The sequence below is a fragment of the Nesoenas mayeri genome (assembly GCF_963082525.1).
Source record: "Nesoenas mayeri genome assembly, chromosome: 10".
Classification (NCBI taxonomy): Eukaryota; Metazoa; Chordata; class Aves; order Columbiformes; family Columbidae; genus Nesoenas; species Nesoenas mayeri.
Genome location: NC_137560.1, coordinates 4,464,178 through 4,490,971, shown reverse-complemented (window position 1 = coordinate 4,490,971; position 26,794 = coordinate 4,464,178). Strand labels below are relative to the sequence as shown.

The 26,794-nt window shown below is 48.1% G+C and overlaps 1 protein-coding gene across 1 annotated transcript; it reads right to left on the bottom strand.

Annotated features, from left to right (window-relative positions):
• Positions 1–13,371: 13,371 nt before the first annotated feature.
• BARX1 (BARX homeobox 1) lies at positions 13,372–16,274 on the bottom strand (the record flags this gene model as incomplete). The annotated part of the gene is made up of 4 exons (XM_080350376.1): positions 13,372–13,536; positions 13,878–13,962; positions 14,112–14,400; positions 16,070–16,274. 4 exons carry the CDS (start codon positions 16,272–16,274, stop codon positions 13,372–13,374), a joined length of 744 nt encoding a protein of 247 aa, XP_080206502.1.
• Between the last annotated feature and the right edge of the window lie 10,520 nt (positions 16,275–26,794).

Here is a 26,794-nt window from a genome sequence, read left to right as displayed (position 1 = left end):
CCAGGGGTGACTCCAGATTGAAATCTTCAGGCGCAACGCTGGAGCTATTCTGAGTTTAGCATCTGCGTTAATCAACTAAACTTGAATTTTTGGCCACTCCTGTATTAGGCATTAATAAAACGAGACATGTATTATAAAGAGTAATAGAAAATCAGATGTCTTTCCTCTTTCTGGTATGAAGGAAGTGAGCTCTGGGCTTTCCAAGTGTCTGCTGAGGTGGGGTGGTTTACCAAGGACAGGAGGGACGCTGGTTTGGACAGGCCCGATGCCTCATTGCTACAGAAATAGTCTCCAAGCAGCTTCCTATCTGGCAAGTAACGTTTTACCTGCAGAATAAGACATCTTAGGTTATGTGTAAATATGCAGAGATGGAATTCTGAAAAAGTCTCACACCACACATAGACAGGCAGAAATATGTTCCTATCAAGTACAAATAAAAATCCACCTATTGCTAAGCCAAACATATTTAGTTTGCCTCTCAGACTGCTGGGGCAACTCCACTGTTTCTACCTTGATTTTAAGTTCTAATAAATACTCTTTAAAAGAATCTAGGAATTAAATTAGTTTTCAATGTACTCAGTTGCTGTTGTTGCTGCTGCATTTTATAAGAGTGTGCATGAGTGTACGTGGAGGGTGGAGGGAAATTTATAGGAAAAGCATGCATAATACAAGGAAGGAAAAGTAAAACTGTACTTATGTATTATTTCTTCACTTCTTGTTCCAAAGAATTTTGTTTGTCTCCATACTTTGAAAAGAAACTACATTTATTTTGGATAAAGGCTAAGATTTTTCTGTTAAGATCTGGTAGGTAAAATCTTAGCCTCATTAAATCCCATGACAAAGCTGAAGTTAACTTCAAGGACACTAGTGCACTACCTGATAAAAAAAATCAATGCAACAGGTCTTCAAGGGGTTTTTTAAATGATTATTACAGAAAAGTATTCAGGTTTCATAACCACATGTGACACAATCTTCATTCCATAAGCTAAAAAATTTGGTTAAGGTTTTTCTACTACTATTTTAGTATTTTCTTCCTTATTTTCTTTTCTGTAGGTGGATTTTTAATTGTGGGGTTGTTTTTTTTTTTTCAAACATTCAGTTGTATTACTTGCACTTTACCCCTCAACAGGAGAAACCTATATTTGGTTCTACCGCAGTCTTCTTCCTCAATTACATCTTCTGAGAAAAATCAATCTGAACATATTACCTGAGTGCAGTCAGAATATATTTGTGGAGATCACAGGACGCTGCCACTTCCCAGTGCCCGACTAAACACTCAATACAAAAAATATTCTACTTTGCTAAAATTTCCCATCTTCCTCACCAATCTTTTAATACATCATATTCCCTAGGTTTAAAATAAAAACATTCTTCCAGCATTTGGAGGGAGATTTTTTTCATATTTGCCTGTGCAATGAACTTTTTTTTCCCATCTTTTCTTCCTTTTGGTTGATTTTGGTGGAGGAGTTGTGCCATTTGACTGCGGAGAACATCAAATTCTTTGGAAATCTACAGGGACAGGATGAAAGATTAGACACATGGGAAAACGTTCCCATTCTAGCTGTTTTCAGTCCCATTTTTTAAGCAGTCAGCACAAAATTTGAGTAACTAACCTTGACGTCAATGAACTCCAGCTCTTCAAATGAACAGTTAATTAAAGGAAAGCAACTTCATAAATGAACAGGGTTGTAACCACAACATGTGAAGAGGCTCCCACCTCTTCCTCTGTCAAGCACGGCTCCATCACCCAGATCACCCAGCCGGCACATGGACCACAGCTTCGCGGAGCAAAACATTGAGGCCTCTATCACAGGAACCACAGTTGAAATTCCTGCCCTTATCAGCAAGCCTGAAAGCGCTCTGAATCAAAGCTAACCATTAGAGGGCAACCTGATTACATGAGCAGGGATTATTGTAGCACAAGGACTGAGTTTTGCTCCAAAACCACTGATATGGGGATTTTAAGATGCCACGGGTGGGCATGGATTTACAGCCAGAACACTGAAGAAGCTCTTGATAAAATGTATGGAGGAACACAAACCAGAAGGGTCCATGTCAGCAGTTCTTGCTTTAAGAAACACTGTACATGCCTATGTAGTCACTGATGCTGTTCAGTTAGAAATTAAACCCACTATATTTTAGACCAAAGAGCCTGATGAACCTCAGTACAGCCCAACAGGTGTGACTGAGGTGGAGGGCAGGCAGAAAAAGGCTGAGAAAAATGATGACAGGGCTCCACAAACCAAAGATTTGCATGGGGAAAAATAAAAGAGGCTGTTACCTTTGTGAAAACATGTCACCTAAGTATATCAGACAGAATTACCAGGTGACAAGTTGAAAACGCAAACAACGGGCTGTAGTTCTTCACATATTGCACAGATAACAGAACTTGTTGCCAGACAGTCTGGCATATACCAAGGACAACTTGGCTGGAAATGACAAATAGATGGTAGAAATGAGTACCAGAGGCTCATATACACGTTCACTTGTGCCTTGGGGAAGCCTTAAGCAACAAATGACTGTGAAGTCCAACTGTAATGCAGAGGAGCATCACTATTTGCTTACCTTTTTTTATATGTTTTCCTAGGCATACTGCCAAATGCTATCAAATATAGGGCATGGTTAAGCTGAACCGGTCCTGTGGTCCTCATCTTAGGAAGTTTGGCTTTCTGACTGTTGCCCTTCTCTGCAAGTAAATATTGTTCCTGACAGAGATGTGGTGAGGGTGGGGGCACCAAAAATTGGTGGCTTCAGCACACATTGACATCACAAAGGACTGAAATGAAGGAGAGAAAGTATAACCTGGGGTGTAAATTCCCTGGAGTTCTCTCTTTACTCATTTTCTAATAGTTAAAGTAGTTCATCACGTGTCAACTATTGCAATGCAACAGCAGCTGGAGGGATCTGAATATAATGAATAAGATTGTGCCAGACCCAGACCAGTAACTTGCACAGTGTAGGGAAAAATATTTCTGATTAGAAATGAACAAGACAAAATCAGTATTCATGCCATTCCATACCAATAATTATTTCAAGTGCTCTTGTTTCTTTACAAAATCAGTGCATATAAGGGCCTAGGAGTAAACCTACAGCTCTTTCCTGGGAAAAGAAGCTGCATCTCCCAGGTACAGCAGCTCTATTTATAAAATATTCAACCCTAGAAATTCCGCTTTGCCTTGAAACTTTCATCTGCATTGAATGCACTAACAGAATGTATATTGGACAGGATTTGTGGACATTCAAGGACACATTTACCACGAATACACTAATAAAAATATCATCAGGGAAAACGCACCTGGAAAATGTGAGATATGTAAACACCAGGTCGAAGAAGAGAATTCTTGTAGAGTGTGTATATCCAAGCCTAAGAAAATACGGTGGGGTTTTTCATTTTAATAGGGCAGAAAACACAAATATGTGCCACAGTCTTTGACCCAGTTTTGGGTACTGCCAAGTATGGGCTCTCTGGTTATAAAGGTAGTATTTTCTTACCCAACCCAAACATAGCTATTCCAAATTCGTATATGGATAACATCTCCTCTGGAGCTGGTCTCATTTAAGAGAAGATACTCTAAGGGTCCATATGCAATCAAAAACCGTAGTTACAAAGAAATACCTTTTCTTCTTAAATATTTTTTCCATACCAAACGAACAGATCACATCACAACATAGTTACAAAAGGTTCTACCAGGATGTCAGTTGCTTTTATGAATCACTTCATAAAAAATAAGGATTGCAATACAAGAAAGAGAATGTAACGGGATGAGCGTAGCCAGCTGACACTGCAACACCCAGAAACATGGATGTTGGTCCGTGACTGGGGCTCTTGAGTACTGACATAGCATAAATATACCCTAAAAATATGTTAGGACTGCTTTAGTAATGAGAGTTCAAGAAAACACAGAGGCTCTCTTTTTTTGTCCCGCTGTAGCTGTTTCTGGGCAGCATTTCCATGTGCATCCCCGTTAAACACGACCCAACAGGTTACATGTTTTTATAGACTAGAGACTCACGGCAGATGACAAAGATCTCTTCCTTACCTTCATGATAATTGGCTTTTCTTTCTGAAAAGCATCCTCTTCTGAAGTTATAACTAAGCATAATTTCAATACCTAAAAAACATATCATATGACATAGTAGAAAGGGCTCTTTTGGCAGAATAAAGATCAGTGGCTAGAAGGAAAGCACAGTAATTTCAAGACTAGGTATACATAAAATTCTGCTTGCATAACCGTGCAAAGCAAGGAAACAAGCAAATGCCTCTATGTTTTTAGATGCCTGGAAAACAGAAAACATCACCCTTTTTGAGAAGAGGAATCTGCGAGTCTATAGAGGAGACAGCAGGCAGGCGTTTTGGACCATGCGAACGCCACAAGTACACTTGCCAATGCTGCAGCTTTTGGCGGTGAAACATCACTCTTACACTTCATCTACAGCTGCTTTGGCCACACATTCAGCATTTCTGGGCACCCAAAAGCTCGGTGGAAGCACACGAGACTGCTCACACAACGCACGTTTGCTCCTTGGGTCCCCCAGGCCGTGTTTGCACTGGAGATGTGGGGAAAGCACGAGGCAGCCCTGGAATTCCAGAGCAGGAATCACAGCAGCAACTCTTTTAAACATTAGGAATACGGGTATGAGATTCTCACAGAAACCTAGTAGGGTTTTGCCATCCAGATGTCTCCTGTTCCAATAGGGGTAAGAGAGCAGCAAAACTAACAGGAAATTATCTGTATCAAGGCAATGCTTGCTTTACCCAGCTTTCCAAATCTTTGCAGACTACAGCCCATTGAAACCCAGTACTCTTTCCCAAGTCCTGCTCACACTGAGCCTGCTTTCATACTGAAAATACAAAATTTGGCTCAAATGATGTTTGAGCACCTTGGGGTGTTGCTGCTGGCTGGAAATGAAAGAGTTAAACTACACAGCACTTTTCACCCACAAGCCAGTGAAGGCTACAGACCACTAATATATGTGTTCATCTAAAGCTTCTGATTTTCTATATATTTTCCTACTTTTTTGTTTGGGGTTTTTTTCCCCCAAACTAGGCTGTATTTCTCCCTTTAAACTAAGGATGTAAAAGTTAAATCTGATGGGCTTAGCTGCAATTTACACACTGGCAAGTGTAAAGCATTTATAAGCTTTCTGTCCCGTACATACATACATTGCAGCTTAGCCAAAAATCTACAAATATTCATTAAAATTCAGAAGAAAATTCAGCCATATTTACAGCTGCTTCACATTTGCTTTCTGCAAATATTTGAGTACTTGTACTTTACTAGTACAAATACTAGTGAAAAATTACTTTTAGTTTCAAATAACCACTGAGCTTAACGTGGTATTTTCAGTTATTACATGCATGCTCTGCACACTGACACTTACCCAGTGAGAAACGCATCAGACCGGGAAACAAGCGGTAGTCTGTGACTTCCACAATTAACAGTATAAAATCTGAATATGGAATATTTCCACACTCATTAACGTGGAAATTTCATGGCACGCCACAGAGTTCAAAAAACCCCAAAACTTACAGAGCCCTTTAAACCTTACCTATGGCAGCCATAAGCCTCAAAGAACTAAAAAGAGAGGAGGCTCTGAACATCTGCAAGTACTGACACAATAATCCAGCATTTTGCATTGACTCAGCAGGCCCTATGAGAATTTCTGTTCAAGTAATGGGAATATCCAGCAACCCCACTCTCAGTTTTACAGAAAGGAGAAGAGGACAATATATGCAAATTATATTCTTTTTAAAAACTTGTATTAATTTAGACAAGAAGCTGTTCACTTCCATTTTTCAGCAAATGCTATCATTAGGAGAGAACATAATTTGAGATTATTTGGGGTTTATATTAAGTTCTCAAATATTTATGTTTAATAAACGTCTCAAAAAGCGCACCCAGCAGCATTAATCAGGTAGAATCCCAGCAGAGAAAGAAAAAGCCAGTTAGCTCAAACTGAACAGCCAGCTGAAGTCAGACTTGCGCTTTGCCAGGATCGACGGCCATATGTAGATTTTGCTCCCAGAACACTTCCCTGACACAATATTCATACTATGTGAAGCGCAAATTTGGTAGTTGGAGAAGTGTTGCACTGTAATTCGTGTAAAATAGCCCAGCGTGGTGTTTGGGGGTCTCTTATCCTCGTTATTGTAATAATGTGGCCTCAGAAAGACGTCAGAGTTCCTAAGACACACAGTTGTCGGTGTGTGATGTCACGGAGGCACCACGAGGTTAGTTTAAGGGATAACAGGGTCCAAAACAACTTTTATTAAACCTGTGAGAAACAGGGTTTTAGCACTCCAAAAGTGACTTAAATACAGGTTCGGATATCAGTTGAGGAAAATTATGAAGGGGCAGCAACTAATACAACAGGCAGTCCACAGAGTGCGTGCACATGGCTTCACCCAAAACAATGCCGGAGCCGTCTCTGAGTCCCAGAGAAGTGCACACTTGCCTAAACACAGTGTGGGATTATTTTTAAAGAGATGCATGTACTCGTAGTGAATATGGGAAGTGTACACTCGCGATTCCGCGAGGGTAAATTTATAATACACTCGCAATCCTGCGAGGGTTAATTTACTTACACGTGCAAACGTGCACGGAATATTACACGTGCTTATGTGGAAGCACGGGAGGAAAATACACTCGTGATTGTGCGAGGAAATAATTTATACATGTGCTCGTATTGAGCACGGAAAGTTACACGTGCAAATGTGCATGGAAAGTACACGTGCTTGTATTAAGCACGGAAAGTACGCATGCAAATGTGCACGGAAGGAAAATACACCCGCGATTCTGCGAGGGTTAATTTTACACGTGCTCATATTGAGCACGGAAAGTTACACGTGCAAATGTGCACGAAAAGTATAAATATACTTGCAATCCTGCGAGGGTTTTACTTACAGCCGTGGCGGCATGGCAAGCGGAGTCTCCATCCCAGGGGGCTCTCGGCGGCAGCATCTCGCTCGTGCTCCAAGAGACTCGCAACAATGGGCAGAGTCTCGACGAGAATCCCATTTTCTATTGGCTGATCAGATATGACTGTAGGCATTCTAGAAGCTTCTCTGCACCCCACACTGGCTGTGGGTGCCCCTGAAGCCTCCAAACATCCCTCACACTGGCCGCAGGTGCCCAGCAGCTCGGTGGCACCTCGGCGCTCCCTTCTCCTAATGGCCCCGGCAGGGTGCTCTGGGGCCAAACAGAAGAAGCTGTTGGCCTCAAGTAGCAGAGAGAGGGAGATGTGCCTACTCCTTCCATGCTGAAGGAAGGAGGGGGAGAGAGGGGGGTTTGCATTCTGCCACATGTGAATAACCATTGCACATCTGCCTATTCTCTTCTAGGCTCTCTTTACCCTTTATTTTCTTTATCCTCGTGGAACATCGCTGAGGTCCGGGAATCCTGCACAGGGGAGTTTTCAGGTTAACAGTTACGAAATATCAGGCTGGAAACGGTTGTCATAAACCACTGGGGTTTGCATAATTTTTCACTGCAAGTCATGCCTGAGTAACTTCTGAGTACGAGTGACAAAGGACATCACACTTTAAGCATATCTGTACGTGAACCCGGCGGGCAATCTCATTAAGGCAAACTCAAGGGGTTCCTCCTTGCATATTTAAATATAATCCACTAACTTCAGCCTCTATTCAGAGAGTGAATGTACACTGCCTAACACTCTTTACATTTACCTCAGGGGAAAAAAAATGTTGAAAAAATGAAATATTCTTGTTCCAGCTAATACTTGGACTTCAGACACAACTCTTCTTTTATTCATTTGCCATTTCAATTTCGGAAAGTTTCCACATTCCCATCCTAAAAAAAAAAAAAAAAAAGAAATGTTTTAGAAACGCTACAAGCTTATTTTGCGGTTTGTTAATATAGGTGCAATATAAACAGTGGATTTGAGGATCTTGCAGAGGAAGAAGCCGTTTTATACATAATCATGTTTTAATGGACTCTGTTTGTAAACTGATGGACCCATGTAAGACTGCGAATGACTTTTTCCATCAACACAGAGCCGCATGGGTAAGAACATGTATTTTTAAAGTCTGCTACAAAAACCGCTGCCTAGTGACACGATAGTCACTAGGTAAGGTAACTCCATCCATATCCCAGAGCCTTGATTCTGGCAAATTTCCTATAGATTTTATGGAAAAGTTTAGCCAAGCAGTATCAGGGACCATGTTAGTGCATTTAATGCGAACTTGCCCTGAACTTCATTTATGTATTACTCGGCCAAATTTAATGGAATAAGGCACCCAGTGTTTAGATTTTATCTGCCATACAAGTCAGCTGAAACAACTGAATTTGTAATGACCTCAATCCAGCGTTTTAAGTTAATACAAATGTCTAATGACTGTACTTCGTGTGCTGGTTAATGATTTTCAGATAATTTGGCTGAACTCAATAGGTCATATTGATCTCTTCATTATATTTTTATCCAAAATGGTGATAAGAAGTGCCAGATAGTTGTGAACTTTTTTCTCCCCAAGTCGAGGAATGCCTAACCCCCCAGCTTCAGCTCAGCACACACGCTGTGCCATGCAGTGTATTTTAGCAGTGACAGAGGGGCACAGGCTGCACATCCTCCTGCATCCTCTCACATCTTAACCCTCCATTCCCGCTGCATCCCCCTCCGGCCTCCCCACCCGTTATCCCTACATCCCCACACACCCCCCTGCATCTTCCCCACATCTCTCCATATCCCCATCCACCTCACATCCCCCCACACATACCCTTGCATCTCCCACATCCCCTCAAAACCCACAGCTTCCCTCACCAGAACCCTCCGCATCCCTCAGCATTCCCCCCATCCACCCTGCATCCCCCACATACTCTCCCATCCCATGCACATCCCCTTGCAAGTCCTACATCCTTCCACACCCCCACACCATCCTCTCCATGGTTCCTCCCCCCCAAACCACCAGAGAAGAACAGGCAGCATTAAGACTGCACTTTTGTGGGTTTTTTTGTGGGAAACGCCCACGAGACATTGCTATAGGATCAGTTTTTACATTCAGAATGGCAGAGCAGATCTCCACTTGCCTCACGGGCCTCAAGCAGAGAATCAGGGCAACATCTCTGCCCCCAGAAGCAGGACACCCCGTCACCGCACCAACACCATGTCCGCTCCACCCCACCAGAGCGAGCACTCCTGCGCTTTTACCTCACCATAAACCCTGTGTCATTAATCTTAAAATCCTCTGGCTCCATAAAGCTATTTTTAAGTTGGCGTTGGTGAAGAAGCAGAACCTTTCTCGGGTTTCCCCGAGATGTTTCACAAAAAGGGAATTTAGGATGTTTGAATTTGAAACTCACGTAAATGGATTTTTGTTCAGAAAACCGTTGTAACGTTTGCCCATTAACTGTGACCTGATTAGCATTCTAACATGGGAAGAACCCACTTTTGGTGCTGCTCTTCCAGCCTTCAATCTATGCCCTTCTGCTTTGTTTATGGAGAAAACATACACTGTTTTACCTACATTGATGTAATTAATATGATAGAGTTCCCCAGCATGGATGTATTTCTGACAGAATAAATGAGTTTTACCAATACAGCTCATTTATATATAGAAAAGAGAATAAACATCAGGTATATTATCTACATGTATACTTTACTGGCTGCAGAATTACATAGCACCGGCAAAGGACCCTCGGGGCAGAGGGCAGCTTTTCGGGTGCTTTGGGGCGCTGCAGAGAGAGATGATCCCCATGGTCAGAACATGCTATGGGCAGAAATCACAGCACTGAAGAAATTCATCCATATCTTCCCCAGGGCTCCTGTCTGACATCTCCGAGCATCTGGGCTGACACATCTTTGCTGCTGAACTGTTGTGAACGTGGGTATCACCCATCACAGCCTAACAGCATCCATACTCGTTCATTACAGCTGTAAAAGCTAATTAGAAAATGAAAATATCCTGCACTAACAAAAATTATCCATCAGCACTAAACCCGTGTGCTGGTGAGGTAGGCCGGTTTTAATTTCTTCATGGTTATTCACCCACCAGCAAAGGTTACTGATGCTGGTTGAGGTGAGCCCCAAAGACTACTTTGTAAATGCACTCGGATGTCATCAAAATGCATCTGAAGGGCTGTCACTAATAGCTAGTAGCACTTGCCTTTGCTTTTCAATGAGAAGGTGACACCTCGCTGGGATTGCTCTGCTCCCGGCTCTGAGGGGCAACGACACACCAGCCAGCCCAGCAAGAAAATCAAATGGGAAATCAGACTTAAACAGAAAATAACACAGAAAATCATTAAGAGAAAATAACCTGCACAATACATATTACAAGGTTAAAAAAAAAAAATACAAACAACACCGCAGCAGTCAAGCTTATTGTCGGTTACTTCCAATAGACTTCTCAGGTGATTGAGAGGACTTTGGGTTCCATTAGCACCAGTGACAAAGTGGGGAGGGCTCCGCAGCTCAAGAAACACGCACTCAGCTCCTTCCAAAGCGAGAGTTTGTCATTAAAGTCCTTACAACCAAAAGAATTGTTTCTAGGCAAGCGGCTCCGAGCACGGAGCCCGTTAACCGGAGGTCACGGTACGCTCCTGGAGGTTCAGTGTTTTCACTCACAGCGTGTTTACGCACTCAAATATGCTCCGAGCCGGTTGCTTACGAGCAGCGGGAGCGCACCCTGTCAGCGCACCGCGGTGCCTTGCGCGGTCGGAGCGTCCCAGCTCTGCTGATGGACGGTCATCTCCCACCTGCATTTATTCTGCTGGAGGAAAAAGCAGAGGGGCAGGTGGCAGGAACAGGGAGACTCCGTTCTGCCGAGCTCCCCGCGGTCAGCCCCGCGCAGGCGGTGGCTCCGAGGCCGCTGTTAACAACGGGGGAGACGCTCCCCCGAGCCGCCCGACAGAGATTTTCCTGCCGGGGGGACAGTAGAAGTTTTTTCCTCTGGGTCTTGCGGGAAATCACGAAGCGGCCGATACGCAGCCCCCCGGAGAGATGCCCCTGCGCGGGTGCGCAGCCTGCGCTGTCCGGGGCTCCCGGGAACTGGGGCGATGCGGTGCGGGGTGCGGCGGCCCGGGGCTGCGCTCCGCATTCGGCCCGCACCTCCGGGCACAGCCGGTCCTCGGCCCCGGCTCAGCAGAAAACGCGCCCCTGAATTTCTCTCTCGCTGTCTAGAAAAGAATCAAATAATTTTCGTTATTTAATGCCCTTATGGTCTGTGAAAAATAATCACTTTACGGTCTGCGAAAAATAATCACTTGTCCGCCACTTACTCAAATGTGAAAAGAAAATATTAACATTATATCGTAAGCGCGATAGTAATAACTGAAGCTTGGCTATTTCCACATCTCTGTTGAACACTGGTGACGGACACAGCTTGTCGTTCTGTTAATTTAGGTTAACGCACCAGTGAATCTACCTTTTAATTAAAACCGGCCGCTGTTTTCGCGTGCGCTGAAGTCGTTAGCCTGTAACCTAACCAGAAACAATAGGCAGAAGATGAAATAAAGAAGCGACAGAGTCAAACACGCCCCGTGTACTGCCCACGCCGAGTGACCCCGCAGCCCGCCTGGCTCTCCCACCCGCGATACCGCCGCCTCCCCCCTCCCCGACGTTAATCCTTGTCCCCAGGTTAAATAAAACATTTCAAAGGAATTGTTTAAATATATAAGTCATATTAAATATATAAGTCATTTTAGTGTAAGATTATGAACTTGCTTCCTGTTTACTCAGCAATGGCCGTATCTTGTGCTTACAAACACTCAATCGCTCATCCCGGGAGTTTATTTAACCTGGGATAAAGGAATCCACCCGGGCATCCCCCGAGCCGGGACGGGGCAGGGGCGACCCCCCGGACCTCCGCTCACCTCCTCACCCGCCGCCTCTCTGCAGCGATCCGGACCCCCTGGAGCGTTGTGGAACAGGCAAATGAGGGAAACCGGGAATAACCGTGTCAGGAACGGAGCGACTTGAGCGCGGATTCACCTCGGCGCCCACCGAGGGCTTCAGCAGCGGCAGGTTCGGAGCTATTTTCAATTAAAGCCCATAAACACTGCCACGGCGGCTCCTTTCCCGCCGGGATGCTGCCTTCGTGCCGCTATCGAGGGATGGAGGTTTCAGAGAAAGCCGGCTCCAGCGCCGAGCTGTGTCGAGTTAGAGATGGACCGTCCCAGGGGCTGTGCTGTTGCAGCCGGCCCTTAATGCTCCCCAGGGGCTGCAGCCGGGAGGTGCTAATTACCACCTTCAATTGGGAGGCTGGCCTAATTAGCACCCCTGCAGCAGGGGCTTGGGCTGGGCCCGCCCGCCGGTCAACTCCCGGCCGCACAGCACCGAGCCAGCACCGCCTCTGGTCCTGCTTCCCTTCCCGCGGTGCTTCTGCTCTTTAGCAGGATGGTGGTAATTGCACGTCTCAGTAGATACTCTACGGTTTTATATCTCGATTTAACAAAAAACAAACAACCAAACAAAAAGTACAGCAGGGACCGGGAGAATACAATTTAAAAATAAATAAAACTAAAAAACCAAAATGCTACGATTTCATGCTATGCCGCACAAGTTGACAAAGAGCCCTGGAAAGGCGACGGGAGATGTCGGGAAAGTGCGGGACCGGCCGGGGCCCAGTCAGGGAGGTGACGGGCTCGGCCACGCTGCTGGTTGAAAATAATTCACTCAGGCCGCTCGCTGTCGTGTGCTATCAGACATCCTGCCCCAGACACGTTTTAAACAAGCGTAATTTAGGATGCGCAGTGCGGAATCTAATTAACATATCTGACAGCAATTTACGTGTATATAAAACGCGAAAGCATCCAAATTTGCCCGAGTGAAGATTGCGGGTCTTGCCCTTGTGGACAGGCCGGGTCTTAAGGGCCGAGATAGCTCCACGTTTTGTTCTGCCTCAGTAGACCTGCCTACGAGCCTGGATTTGAATCTCTAACCTACCTCCTCGAAGGAAAAAAAACAAAGAAAAAAAAAAAGGCATCATATTATTCAAAGCAATAGTTCATAAAATACTTTATTGAAATAAAGTAAATATCTTCGCGTTAATAAAACTGATCATAAAATGCAGTTTTCGAATAACTAGGGGCACCACAGGGTTTTAGACAGCGATCAGATGTGAAAAGATGGGATCCAGTGTCCTCCTGGCCGCCCCGGGCCGTCGCACAATACAAGCGTCCATGGCGCAGCGCTCCGCGGGCGCGGAGAGGAGCGGGAGACAGAGACGCGACCCACCAAAACCGCCCAGTTCAACGGAGACCGAAGGCGACCGTGAGCACGGACCGTGCTGTCCCTTGTCCTCTGCCCCCAGGGCCGCCGCGGGGTTGCGGACACTCGCGGGGCCGGCGCCGGGCTCGGCGGGCAGCGGCCGGAGGGGCGGCCGGGGCCGGCGGCGGTGGGGCCGGGCGGTCGCCCTCACTCCTCCTGGCTGACCTCGGCCGGCGAGCCCAGGCTCTCGGGCGGCTTCTCGGCTTCCCGGGCTCGTTCCTGCTCCGAGAGCTGCTCGCTGCTGGGGATGGAGTTCTTCTTGGGGCGGCCCTTTGGCTTGGTGGGGGACTCCAGGCCGCCCCCCTGCAACACCTGCGAGGCAGGGAGGGAGCAGAAGAGGGGGGCACTCCGGTAAAACCATGCTGCCCTCCGCCCAAGGCAGGAGGAACCTCTCTGTCCCCCGTCCCCCAGATCGAGGTACCGCGTCCGGGCCGCGGCCAGGGGAGCAGCCGTGAATGCCGCTCCTGCTCGTCCCGGCCGCGCCGATCGCCCTTCGCACCCGCGGGCCGAGCTGCAAAACCGGGCGTCCGGCGGGGGCCCAGGCGATACGGGCCTTAAACGCCAGGACCGTAAGTTGTTAGTTGTTGTGGGTTTTTTTGGCCGGGGCCGGCATGCAGAAGGACGAGCCCGCAGGGCAGAACTCGGACACTTACTATTTTCTTCCATTTCATGCGTCTGTTCTGATACCAAGTTTTCACCTGGAGCTGGCTGAGCCCCAACGATTCGGCCAGGTCTATTCTGCGGGCGAGAGAGAGAGACGGTGAGGCCCGGCAAATTTCATCTCGGCTGGTAGCTTTCCTCCTTTTGCCGGAAAAAAAAAAAAAAATGAGCCCCTATCCCGTCCCGACCCATCCTATTCCCGGTCCGGAGGGTCCGGCATCTCTTACCTATCGGGCGTGGAGAGATATTTCTGCTTCTCGAAGCGCTTCTCCAGCCCCATGAGCTGCAGTTCGGTGAAGACGGTGCGGCTGCGGCGTCCCTTCTTGGCCTTGCTGCCCGGCTCCGGGGGGCCCGGCTCCAGCTTGCCGCGGAGGTGCAGCTCCAGCGGGAGATGGGGCGAGGCGGAGCCGCCCTGCAGCCCCGAGCCGGCGGCCAGCAGCGCCGAGCCCAGCCCCGAGCAGCCCAAGGGAGCCAGGGGGAACTTGAACACGGCTGCCGGCTCCGCCTTTAGCACCGCTGAGGAGGGAGAGAAGGACCGTCAGTGCCGGGCAGCTCTCGGCCCGGCCTCTGGGGATCCCCGGGGCTGCAGGGTGCCTCGTTTTCCCCGGGGATCAGACCCTGCAAGGGAGCCCGGACCCTTCTCTTTCTTTCCTGGCAACGACCAAGCGAGGAGGACCGGTGTCCCTCGCATCAAGGGTCGGGTTCCCCCGGCTCCGCCGACTGCGCGGTACATTTTAGCCTTCAACGGGCAGTTGCTAATTACGGAATGGCTTGGGAAGTTACAAGTGGAAATAGTTTAAATCAACCGAAAAGCGTTTCCCTCCACTGCCACCCAACAGCAGCGGGGCCCGCTGCAGCCGGCTGAGCCCCGCCGGGCGTCCCGGCTTTTCCCTCCCGGGCATTTGCGATGCATTTCAGGACACTTTCGACGAGAGAACAATTTCTGTTCCTCCCGGTGCACTGCAGCCTCATGATTTTCTAATGAAGACGCTGACAGGGAGAGTTTCCAAAGGGAGCGAGCCCATCCCCGAGGATGTTCCCGGCCCAAGCCGAGGCTGTGCAGCCATTCCACTCCCCGGCGGGCTGGGGCCGCTGCCCGGTCCCAGCTCGGCTCGGTTGGTTCCGGCTCTGCCCAGCCACCGCTTCCCGGCGCCGCCGCCCCGGCCTGGGCCCGCGAACCCAGCGCTGGTCCCAAATTCAGGGCGCTCCAGGGCCTGATCCTTGTCCCGCTGAACCCGGGCCACAAAGAGCCTTTTATCTGGTCGACTGTTACAAATAGTTCTGCCCATCTTGAAAATAATACTGCTTTCCAGATATTCTAATACACGTTGCTCCCTTGCTGTGAGATTTGGCGCTTTTCTCTTTCTCTTTTATAAGGAAAACAAGAAATAGGGATCCTCCTATTCCGTTCGTTTCAACGGATAAATAGCGACATCTCCGCAGACTAAGATCGCTTAGCTTTCGCAATCACACATTAGATACTGGCGTTTAAAAAAATACATATTAAATACTGGCGTTAAAAACAAAACAAAAAAAGAAAAATAAAAAAGAAAAAGAAAGAAAATCCAAACATAAAAACCTATGTCATTAATACGCAGCATTTTTCCTAGATACTATATCAGACTGGATAGAGCACGCTGGGCCCCTCTTAAAATAAATGTAAGTACATTACCTATATATGTAAGTATATTATCTATATATTTGATATATAGATAATGTATCTATGCCGGATTTCCAGCTAAATCTGTGTCCGCAGAGCACCGTGCCGCCTCTTGCAGACATACAGATACATACCCCACTGCGTAGCGATTCACACCTCATCCCAAAAAACACGAAAAAAAAACCAATCAACAACAACGGTCTCCCGTGAAATTCAATGGCCGTTCTGTGCAGGCGGCGTTGGAGCCGTAAATCCGCTTTCTTCAGTTTAGGCCCAAGCTTTTCTCCAGGCTCCAGGCTGGCAGCTTCCCGCGGCACGGCGAGGGGATGCGCAGGGCCGCCAAAGCCCGGTGGCTATTTTTTTAGGCAAAATTCACGAAGTTTTCTTCAAGGGGACCGGCTCTAAAACGCGTTCGAGTACATCAGCGGGAAATGCCTGCCCCGCCGCCCCGCTCCCGCAGCCCCCAGCCCGCTCCCTCGCAGCCGCGGGACCCCTCAGGGTTCAGGGACCCCCCCGGGGACGTACCGAGGTGGTTGTGGTAGGGCCGGGCGGAGAGCAGCGCCTGCACCCCGAACTTGAGCAACTCCCCGGCCGGCGCGGCCCCCTTGGAGTCCGGGGGGTCGGTGAGGATCTCCTCGATCATGAAGCTGCGGTAGCGATGCGAGCGGTGGTCGGGAAAGGCTTCGGCCGGGAAGTAGTGCCCGGCCCCCAGCTCCAGCGGGTGCTGCATCCTCGTAGCCGCCCGGGGTGGGGGGAGCCCCGGCCGCCCTAGCGCAGCCCCCCGGCCGGCGCTGCTGACAGCCGGGCAGCGGGGCGCCCCGCGGGGGCTCTGCCCATCGCCCCGCCGCCCCCTACCCTGCTCCTGCCCCTACGGGCCGGGCCCAGTGTGGGCCCCCCAGCGCGAGTGGCCCGGGACCGCCCTGAGCAGCGCGGCGGGCTGGAGCCGTTACCGCCGCATGCACACGGGGCGCGGCACCGGGGAGCAACTCTCCGCCCCGGGACGGCGGGCAGCGGCCTATTATACCGCCGGCCCCGGCGGGGCTGTCAGCGCTGCGGGGGAGGGCGCGGGAGGGGCTGCGGAGGAAGGAAGGGGCCGGGGCGGGCGAGTACCTGGAAGCGAGAGGTTACAGCAGAGCATTTGATCCCCTGCCATATAAAGCAAATTAGCCTTTCTGCTCGCCGCGGGAGAGCAGACACCCAAACAAGAGCGCGGTCTCGGCCTCATCCCCGTTCCCATTCCCGTTCCCATTCCCGTTCCCATTCCCGTTCCCATCCCCGTTCCCATCCCCGTTCCCATTCCCGTTCCCATCCCCGTTCCCATCCCCGTTCCTATCCCCGTTCCCATCCCCTTTCCCATCCTCGTCTCATCTCTATCCCTGTCCCCATCCTCATCCCCGTCCCCAATCCCAACCCCATCCCCGTCCTCATGCCTACCCCTGTCTTCGTCTCCATCCCTCTCCCCATCCTCGTCCCCGTCCTCACGCCCATCCCCATCTCGGTCCTTGTCCTCACCTCCATCCCTGTCCCCATCCCCGGGGCTGCTAGGTGAGCCGCCTCTCCAGGACGCGCCCGGCCGGAGGGGGCGATACACGGAGCCACCCCGGGGGACCGCCCTGTCACCTGCCCGGGTCACCCGTCCCCTGCTCCGGCTCCCCTCGGGGAGACCAGCCCTGCGGCCCCGGCCATGGACCCGCAGGTCCCTCCCGGCGGGGAAGGGCCGCAGCCCGCGGCACCACCGGCGGCTCGGAGCCCTCGGGGCAGCCCCGGTGCGGTGGCCGGGGGGAGCCAGGCCTGGAGGAGCCGGCGCAGCCCGAGGGGAGGCGGGTCCGCGCTGCCCTTCGAAGGGTCCGGCCAGACGCCCCGGGCGTCGGCCGCATTGCTGTGACAACTGAAAGGAGTTGGTCAGGGAACGAGACCGAACTCAGCACGAAGCGAAGCGTTACTCTTGATTGTTACAGTCTTTTCATGAATATTTTGCCCGGTACAACGGGATTCGTTTAATTCCCCTTTAGCCCGTGTCATGTAACAGCAGATAATTACTGAGTGGTCCCTACTCATTACTGATGTACTTCATGCAAGATTTATGTGCGAGAGTCCCAACGCTCATGATCCCCAGCAGAAAATGTAGGAACGGATTAGATGGGGGATAATTTCGGCGAAGCCCCGGCAGGATGCCCTGTTCCCACGGCGGAATCGGCACCGGACACGCGGGACCGCGCGTCGATGATTTCCACAGGAGGTATCCCACGGACTCAGCCCAACCGCTCCTCTGCTATGGACCTGGCCCACGCAGAGGGGCGGGTGTCGGGCTCATCCCCGGGGCAAGGGGAGCTCAGCCTTCACCTTCATGGTTTTCGACAAAAAAAAAGGGGGATATCGGCACGTTTTCCCGGGGCCTACTGGGAATGTAGGGGGCATGCGGACCCGCCGGCGGGGTCTTGCCCGGCCCCGCTCCGCCGAGCCGCGGGCAGCGAGGCAGGACGAGACCGCCACGGGGGTCACCCATGGATGGCTTCTTCCCACGGACAAACAGCGCTCCGAGGCCGTCGGGGACCGGGGGTCCGGCCGGCATCCCCAGCTCCCCCCGTCTCGGTGCTTCTCCGCCCTGTCCCGGCTCCAGCTCTTCTCGCCGGGCTCCACGCCGCGGTTCCCGACCGGCAACACGCGTGGGGGGACCCGCAGGCAGCAAAGACAGCGAGTGGCCCCGGGAATGGGCTTTGCACAGGTCCCGGTTGCTGGGACCGTCGGAGGACCGGGATACCAGGGCCGGTATTTTTAATTAAATCGTGGCAGAAGGGAGATGTGGAGACGTCTAAAGAACCATCGAGAACAGGAGGCCGAGACGCTTACTCTTGTCGGCGTTATTTAAATCCTACTGTCCTGTCCGTTCACCGTACTACTCAACCATTGCATTTGACAAAATAGAGGTGTTCCTTGATTTAATTGATGCTCGGTGCTTCCCCTGCCTTCCCAGATAACCTGCTGCAAATGTTCACTGCTATTTGTACGGAGCAGTTCGGCATTGATTTTTTTTTCCCGTTTTCTCCACGTTTCTTCCGCTTAAAATTATGTCACTTGCTCTGTGACACAGTAAGGAGCTGAAAAACACGGTATTAGCCCTCCCCTGACTTCTATTAGAGGCTTGTCACTTATTCAGACATCATTCTTAGTGTTCGGACCGCCAACGAGTCGGTGACACACGACAAAGCAGTGGCCGTGTTGGGAGGCAGCAGCATCCCCGTCACACGCGCCCGTCGCTCCGGGGAGTCCGAACCGAGGTTAACGGGGCCCCAAAAATCCGAACAAAAACCCTCCCAGTTTCCTTACGTGGCTTTTTGTCCGCCCATCTTTTGCCCATCTTCTCTATTCAGATCAGAAGGTATTTTCGTGCCAAGGCACCGATTTCTAACGGCCGAGGCAAAAAAAGGACTTTGGAGTTATTGTAATAAATAACAAAGAGAATAATTATGAATAATGTGAGAAGGATTTGTATCACATTCAAGTGAGCAGACAAATCCACATCGGATTATTAAACAAACCCACATCCGAGACTAGCACACTCATAAACAAATAGTACGCATAAAATATATTACCAACTCCCCCCCTTGCCTTTTATTTTTCTTTAAAGTAAAACAAAATCACGGATAATTGTAAATATTCAAACCCTCCCTCACCATCTCTGAGCAGGTAATGTCCAGTCCAGTACAGACGTGGTATCATTTCCCAGCAATTACCTTTGATAATTAAAGGTTTTATATATGATACCTTATGAAACATCTGCCCCGAGGTTGCTTGTGTGAGCAAGGGGGGAGGATCACACAGCAGCAACTGGTCCCAGGAGCGGGCCTGCAGTCCCTAAATTAGTTAAGAAACAAATCAAACAAAAAACGTGGATGGAAAACGCTCGCGTTGCAGGATTTTGATGCTACACCGTGAGAAAGGAAGGACGAACTTCACGGTCCGGCTGCACTCACAGTCAATAATCTAAAATCGTTGCAAAGCAAATCCCATAGCTAAAAGTACATCAGTTAATATTTTTTAAATTGTGATTCTTAGAGTGTTCGAAATTGTCTAATTTCCCGTGTTTTTACAGAGCACCTAAACCCGCCCTTTTATTTTGCATCGCTCGGTCCCGTAGATACAATCCTCAGCCGTCCATAGAATCTCTTTTTTATAAACAGCATCACTTCAGAGTGGAAGTTCAGCAAAATACGTGGGGCTTTGGGGAGGAACTGGATGAACAAGCTGCAGGCCCTACATTTTATACACTTTTTTCCCCCCCAGTTAGTGGAAGGGAATCACCTTTCTCTGCTCCTCATTAACTGTTTTGTTGTTGGGTTTTTTTCTTCCACCAGGGACATAATTTAAATAACTGTTAGAAATATAGACTATTTCTACAGTTAGCTATTTTAAAATAATTTTATACAAATGTATGAAACTAGTTTCATAAATTGCCAATACAAACTATCTAATTCAGGCGGTTTTCTATTCTTAATTTTATATAAAAGGCGAATGCGTTTTTAAAGGCTCTTTCTGCTTACTTTTACACTTCAGTTCTCTTGATAAGCGTTTCTATATTGGCCGGGTAACTCAGAAAACGATGACAGTCTAACTAGTACAAATTTTGCTGTGGAGAAGGAAACAAGTTCACTCGGTGGTATAAAATTCTTCACCGGGGTAGGAGTAATTTTGCTTCACTGATTAACCACCGTTTTGACGGGAAGAAGAGTTTTGCCGAATTTTGCACATCACCGGCCCCTCAGTTACGTTCTCACAATACCCTCCGAACTCCGACAACTCTAACGCGAAAAAAATAACCAAATTAAAACTCTTTTGCCTCCTGGGTCCCTCAGGAAACATCCCAAGCGGGGAAATCCTTTTACACAAAAAGGGCAACAAACGAACCCCGCGCTTCTGAGCATCGCTGGGGCGATCCGACCCACCCAGAGCGCAGCGACAGAATCCGTCAGAACCCGAGCTCAGGCTCGGGGTCCCCGCAGGGCTGTTTGGGGGCGCAGAGCACAGCTCAGGGCTGTCAAACCCAAGCTCTGGCTTACCCAGGAGCGGGAGGGTCTCCTGGCCCGCACCCCGCTTCGGGGGAACCGGCGCTGCCATCCCGAGCGATGCGCTGCTCCCACAAGCGGCGTTTAGATTAATTAATAAGTGTTTTGTTTTTTTCTGTTTTGTTTTGTTTTGGTTTGGTTTGGTTTGGTTTGTTTTGGTTTTGGTTTGGTTGGCATCAAATCTCTCGATGCATCTCAAACCCAAACACTTCTCGTTTTTTTCCAATATCACGCCCCCATCCCTACCGTCCGTACCCACCGACGAAGCGAAGCGGCAGCCGGGCGGACCCGGTCCCCCGATCCTCCCCCGGCCCAGTCCGGGGGTACCGGGTCGCAGGGCTGTGCCCAGCGCCGGCCTCCCCGCGCCCAGCTGCGGAGAAGCGGGGGTGACCCTCATGCCATTGCGGGAACATCATCCCCGCAGCCCCTGCTCTTCCCACGGGTGTCCGCGGAGGGGAATTAGTCACAGCCATCCCCGACTCGCTCTCTTCTCATGGCACTTAACAGTCAGGAAATCCACAAAGTGGTACGAAGACAGTGGAAAACGTGACATCACAGGCTAATTGGGAAGGAGCATTAGGGCTGAGGGAATAGCTCAGCTCTGAGTAATACATTATGTTTAATGGCTGAGTAAAGCTTCATCAGCATTTAAACACGTATCCCTCTAAAAACGATTTTCTGCAAACACCTGGCCTCATCAGACAGTTTGATTATTTAATTACCTTTGAAAGATAATGCAGTTAGGTTTGAAGGAGGGAACTGCACTTCAGCCCCTTTATTTCCCTGCCATACGAGGCACATCCCGGCCCTCCCTGCTGCACACACTCCGATAGCGCTCACAAAGAGGTGTTCTCCATTTCTGAGCTTTACAAGCGTAAGGAATCTATCCCTAAACCTGCTGTTGTCTGAATATGTTTAATTTCTGTCCAGCAGAATAGCCCACAAAATGCAAACCTCCCCACACGTGCAATGTCCCTCGCCACCCGCAGCACTGGGGACAACACACACCCGAGGGTCACACTCCTCTGCCACGTACAACCACGGATTCACCCATCCCACTCTAACACCTTTTCCCCGGCATTCTTTATTTTGCAGAACACGAAAAGGGTGCAGACAGTAAGATGCACACTGCGAAACATGGTAATTCCCTTTTTTTTTTTCTTTTTCGTATAGGATTTTAAAATTGTATTTATTAGTTTCAATTTTTCCCTAGTTCACAAGGTGAGGGATGCAATGTGATTAGGATTCAGGCTGGACAGTATTTCTTCTTCTGTGGATTGATTTCTAATTATGAAGAGATCTGCAGGCTGAGGGAGCTGGGGCTCTGGAGCTGGAGAAGAGGAGACTGAGGGGGGACTCATTCCTGGGGATCAAGATGGAAAGGGGCAGTGTCAGGAGGATGGAGCCAGGCTCTGCTGGTGACAACCAGTGACAGGACAAGGGGCAATGGGTGCAAACTGCAACACAGGAGGTTCCACTGAAAGATGAGAAGAAACTTGTTGGGGGTGAGGGTGTCAGAGCCTGGCCCAGGCTGCCCAGGGGGGTTGTGGAGTCTCCTTCTGTGCAGACATTCCAACCCGCCTGGACACCTTCCTGTGTAACCTCATCTGGGTGTTCCTGCTCCATGGGGGGATTGCACTGGATGAGCTTTCCAGGGCCTTTCCCATCCCTGACATTCTGGGATTCAGAGGATAAACTGCACTGCCCAAAGCGTGGTGGCTACAACCCTTAAAAACAGTGTCCCAGGTAACAGATGAGTGCAATTGTACTTTCCCTTGTTGACAGCATGTGTAACCACGATGAAGTGCGCAGGCCTTGGCCTCTGGTCACTATCAGCACCAACCCCCCCGCAGAGGGTTTAATGTCAGAACTGACCTTGCACAGCACAGACACAACCAGAGTTATGGATGTGGAGCTGCACCTGTGAAACTGCAGGTAACAAATGTGTTTTGCAAACAACAGTTAGGAGATGTCTAAAAAAGTTAAACAGAGGTTCAGTAAATAACTACACTCAATCTAAAATGGCACCTGTGGCTGTACTACCCATTTCTAGATGCTAAATTAGTTTCAGAGAGAAAAAAATGAATTGTTCTTATCACTTTCATATTAGGTTAAACTCTGCTGCAAAATTAAGGATGTCCTTAATGATATGACATTAGCCTCTGTGCTGTAAACACTTCAATGTGTGCTCAGGTTATTCACTGTGCGCACAGTCGAGTGACTGGAATAGACTGTTTATAGTTCATAAAATTAAGCTAATGACCACATCTGTGCAGAGCTGGGGCCTTCAGTTTTTAAAAGTGAAGAAACAGAATAAGATCCCTACATTGTTCAGTTTTACAGTTAGCCTCCAGTCAGCTTTGATTCCTAGTTCTCAAGTACTGTGCCAGATTTGGACAGCTTTGGTTTCTAGATCAGCAGGGAGATGTTTAAGTCATTTTAAACAATAATGGCTAATTGAAACATTTTCTTTTAAAAATAACAAGATGTTTTATACATAATAAACTAATATTAATATTGACTTCCCAGTCTCTCACAGGCACCACTAGGGCTAGTTAAAACCCCATAAGTTAGCTAGCCAATTACATAAAATAGCTTTTATTAGATGCCAAACAATATAAAACAATTAAATAATGATGGGTTTGTTTGTTTCTCTTCTGTTGGTTTATTTCTTAAACATGCTTTTGATTTGTATGTGTATCTTGTTTCAAAATACGGGTACAAAAAAAATGAAGTGCCCCTGCCACAGGGATTAGGAACAGAATCTCTTATAATTTCCCTAGAAATTAATGGCCCTGGCACAGAAGGGTCTGCAGTCTGGGCTCACCAAAAAAGAAAATCACACCCACCAAAAATACTTAAGAAAATTGTTGTAAAAATGAACAACCAGGTGTCTGAAATCTCCCAAATGGGTCCTGTATTTAGCAGATATTCCGCCTGACAGGCCAAGTGATCCGGGGCAGCTGAAACCTGCACTGACGGAAACATCAGCCCTACGGAATGAAGTGAATCAGGCAAGTGTTACCCGCTGCGAAGAGTGTTAATAACAGATGGTGATTAAACATATACGGCTTCCCAGACATGAGACACTCAGAAACTGAGTATTATTACAACCTCAGGCTATAATTATTTAAAAAAAATAAAATGGTGCCACACAGTTTAGAGTTTCTGCATGCTGCTTATGTTCCTAAGAGTTTTAATCTCCATAGCTTGGTTGAGATTCAAGGGATCCTTAGAAATGTAACTTGTTGTTGGAGTCTCGCTCATAAATCAGCACACCAGGTTAAAATATTTAACAGAGGTACCTGTGCTCAGGGGCTTGTTCTCCTCATCTTCACCTGGCCCGTGACCAAGCTCAGGTGCCTCGTGCTGATGTGCCAGCTTTAACCAAAGGGAAATCAAGGTTTGGTCCTGACCCAGCTGATATTGGTGGCAGTTGTGTCCTCGGTCCAATGGGAGCAGGATCTGAGCTTGAAGGAACCTGATTTTCATGAGAGATGGCAGGAAGACGGCGGCACCAGTTTGCGGGTCTATGTATGTGGACTCACAGAGTGGGTTTTATGCCATTTCCTATTATGACCCCAAACTTCCCGGGGTACGTGTGTCCTGGTCAAAATCTCCCCCCGATGTTGTAAGCCAACCTGTATGACTCTCTGTATGACTCCTCATGCCAAGGTTTTGCTTAGTGCACCCCACTCTGAAACCAGCCCAGGTCACAGAAGGATGTGCAAGTAAAATCAAGCCCGATTTTCTCTGTGTTCGCTTCAGGAAAAGGCTCAGGCACATGGGGATTACATGCTCTGCTCACTCCATATTAGATCCCACACCCTGTATTGACCCTCCCCGGCTTACATTGCTGTCTTTGCATGGGTAAAACTAAATAAAACTAATAAACCCTCTACATTGTGATACTTGTATCTACGAAAAGTCTGTCCCATAGATTCATTTCCTTTGGGATGGAAGATGGAAAGGGTAAATTTTGCTACAATTGTCAACTTTCTCCTCCTGTATCCAACTTCAGTTGGAAGAATTATGTTTTTCTTATTACCATTCACGGATCAGTCTAATTTAGAATGAATCAGGGAGTTAGGACGGTCATATTTTAAGGAAATACTTAAAGAGAAGCAATGTTAATAGAAGTAAATTTGTACGCAGAAAATTCCCCTTGAATGTGTGAGATTTTGGGAGAGTCCTTTATCATTCATGCAAATGGAATTATCTGCATGAAGAAGTTAATTACCCTGAAACCAACAAACCTCAGGGTATACCCTGGGCCCATATACAGGCTTTATTACCACCCTGAAAGCTATAATGCACCTACAAATTCTTCTGTGCAGGAACAGATTTCCTCTCCTTTCTAATGGATGATTGAAGAGTTATAGGGCTTCCTAAAATTAGCCTTAAGAAAGACCAGTGTTCTTACAAAAAGTGCAATAGTGGTTTCTGATTTCCAGGCCTTTCTCAGGCAAAACCTGGACTGTGCTTTAGGTCTTTTATTCTCCTTGCAGATATTTTGAATTCTGTGTGGGAAAACCTTGCTCACACTGAAGTCACCACAAAGAGATGTGCTATCCACCTCAGGCGAAACGAGAACTGATTCTTACATTGCCTGCACTGCAATTCTTACATCTGATACAGCAAATCTCTATTTACTACATCCAGAACTAAATTTCAAACCCATATATGGCCATGGCTGCTTAAGAAGTTTAAACAATTTTGCTTTCCATACATATATTATGACACGTGCACATTTTTGGACTCTAATACGAAATTCCACGAACCCACAGATACTTATCTGTCTGAACTACACACGGATTGATTTAATACGACTCTGTCCCCTCTTTCCCTTACTCAACAGCTCTTCCCTGCTCACTTTCTCCAGCCTCTCCGCTGCCTCACAGCAGCCACCTCTGCACTACAGACCCGCTCTGGATCCTCTGGGGATCACGGTCGGTCCATCGTGACTTGGGCTGTCCCTGTGGCCACCGCATCCTCACCCCAACAGCCACAGATGGGGGAGCTGGAGAGAGGAGTGGGAGAGTTGGCACCTTTTTGTTGTTGTTGGTTGTTTATTTCTATCCAAAAAAAGGAAAACACAGAATATTAGTACAGAAGAAAATAGAAAGAGGGAATCATAGAATAGAATCATAGAATCATTTCAGTTGGAAGAGACCCTTAAGATCATGGTGTCCAACCATAACCCAACTCTGGCACTAAACCATGTCCCCGAGAACCTCGTCTAAATGCCTTTTAAACCCCTCCAGGGCTGGTGACTCCAGCACTGCCCTGGGCAGCCTGTTCCAACGCCCCACAGCCCTTTGGGGAAGAATTTCTTCCTAATATCCAATTTGAACCTCCCCTGGTGCAACCTGAGGCTGTTTCCTCTTTCCTGTCACTTGCTACTCATGAGAAGAAACCAACGCGCTCCATGCTACAAACTCCATTCAGGCAGTTGTAGAATACAAATATGAGGGGCAATAGGTGCAATATCCTGAGGAAATTCTGACTGGGGACAAGAGGGAAATTTTTCACGACATGAACAATCAGCCATTGGAATAAATTCCTCAGAGAATTGACGGATTCCCCAATATAGGATATTTTTAAGATTCAGCTAGACAGGGTGCTGGGCCATCTCGTCTAGATCGGGCTTTTGCTAAGACAGGTTGGACCAGGTGATCCTTGTGGACCCTTCCAACCTGGTGTTGTGATTAGCCTGTGTAATGGGGAGATTCACGGAACAGCAAACTTAAAGGAACACTTGAATATTAAAGACAGATTCAGCAGTGCAATACTACTATTGCAAGTCTTTCCTCTAGCTTTCATAAGAGAATTAGGCCCTTAGCTTAATCAGAGGAATCTGCTGCTGACCCCAAATAACGTTCCAGCAAGAGGCCTCTGTTGATTAAGTCATTACTATCAGAAGATTTTGGTTCAAAAAGGGAAAATTCTAATTAATAGGTTTCAATGAATGGCAACATGAGCACACAAAAGCTGAGATTTTAACAACGACAGTAATTAATAATAATTTCTTTTCTGAGAAGTTTGTGCATGTAACTGGCAACACCAACACATCTGCACACCCAACAGTTCAGACACTGGCTCTTTTGGATCATCAACAGCGTTCACATCCCATTTTTAACTGGGATAGAAGCTTCCCAGGCTTGCGGTTGCTTTGCAGCTCCTACAT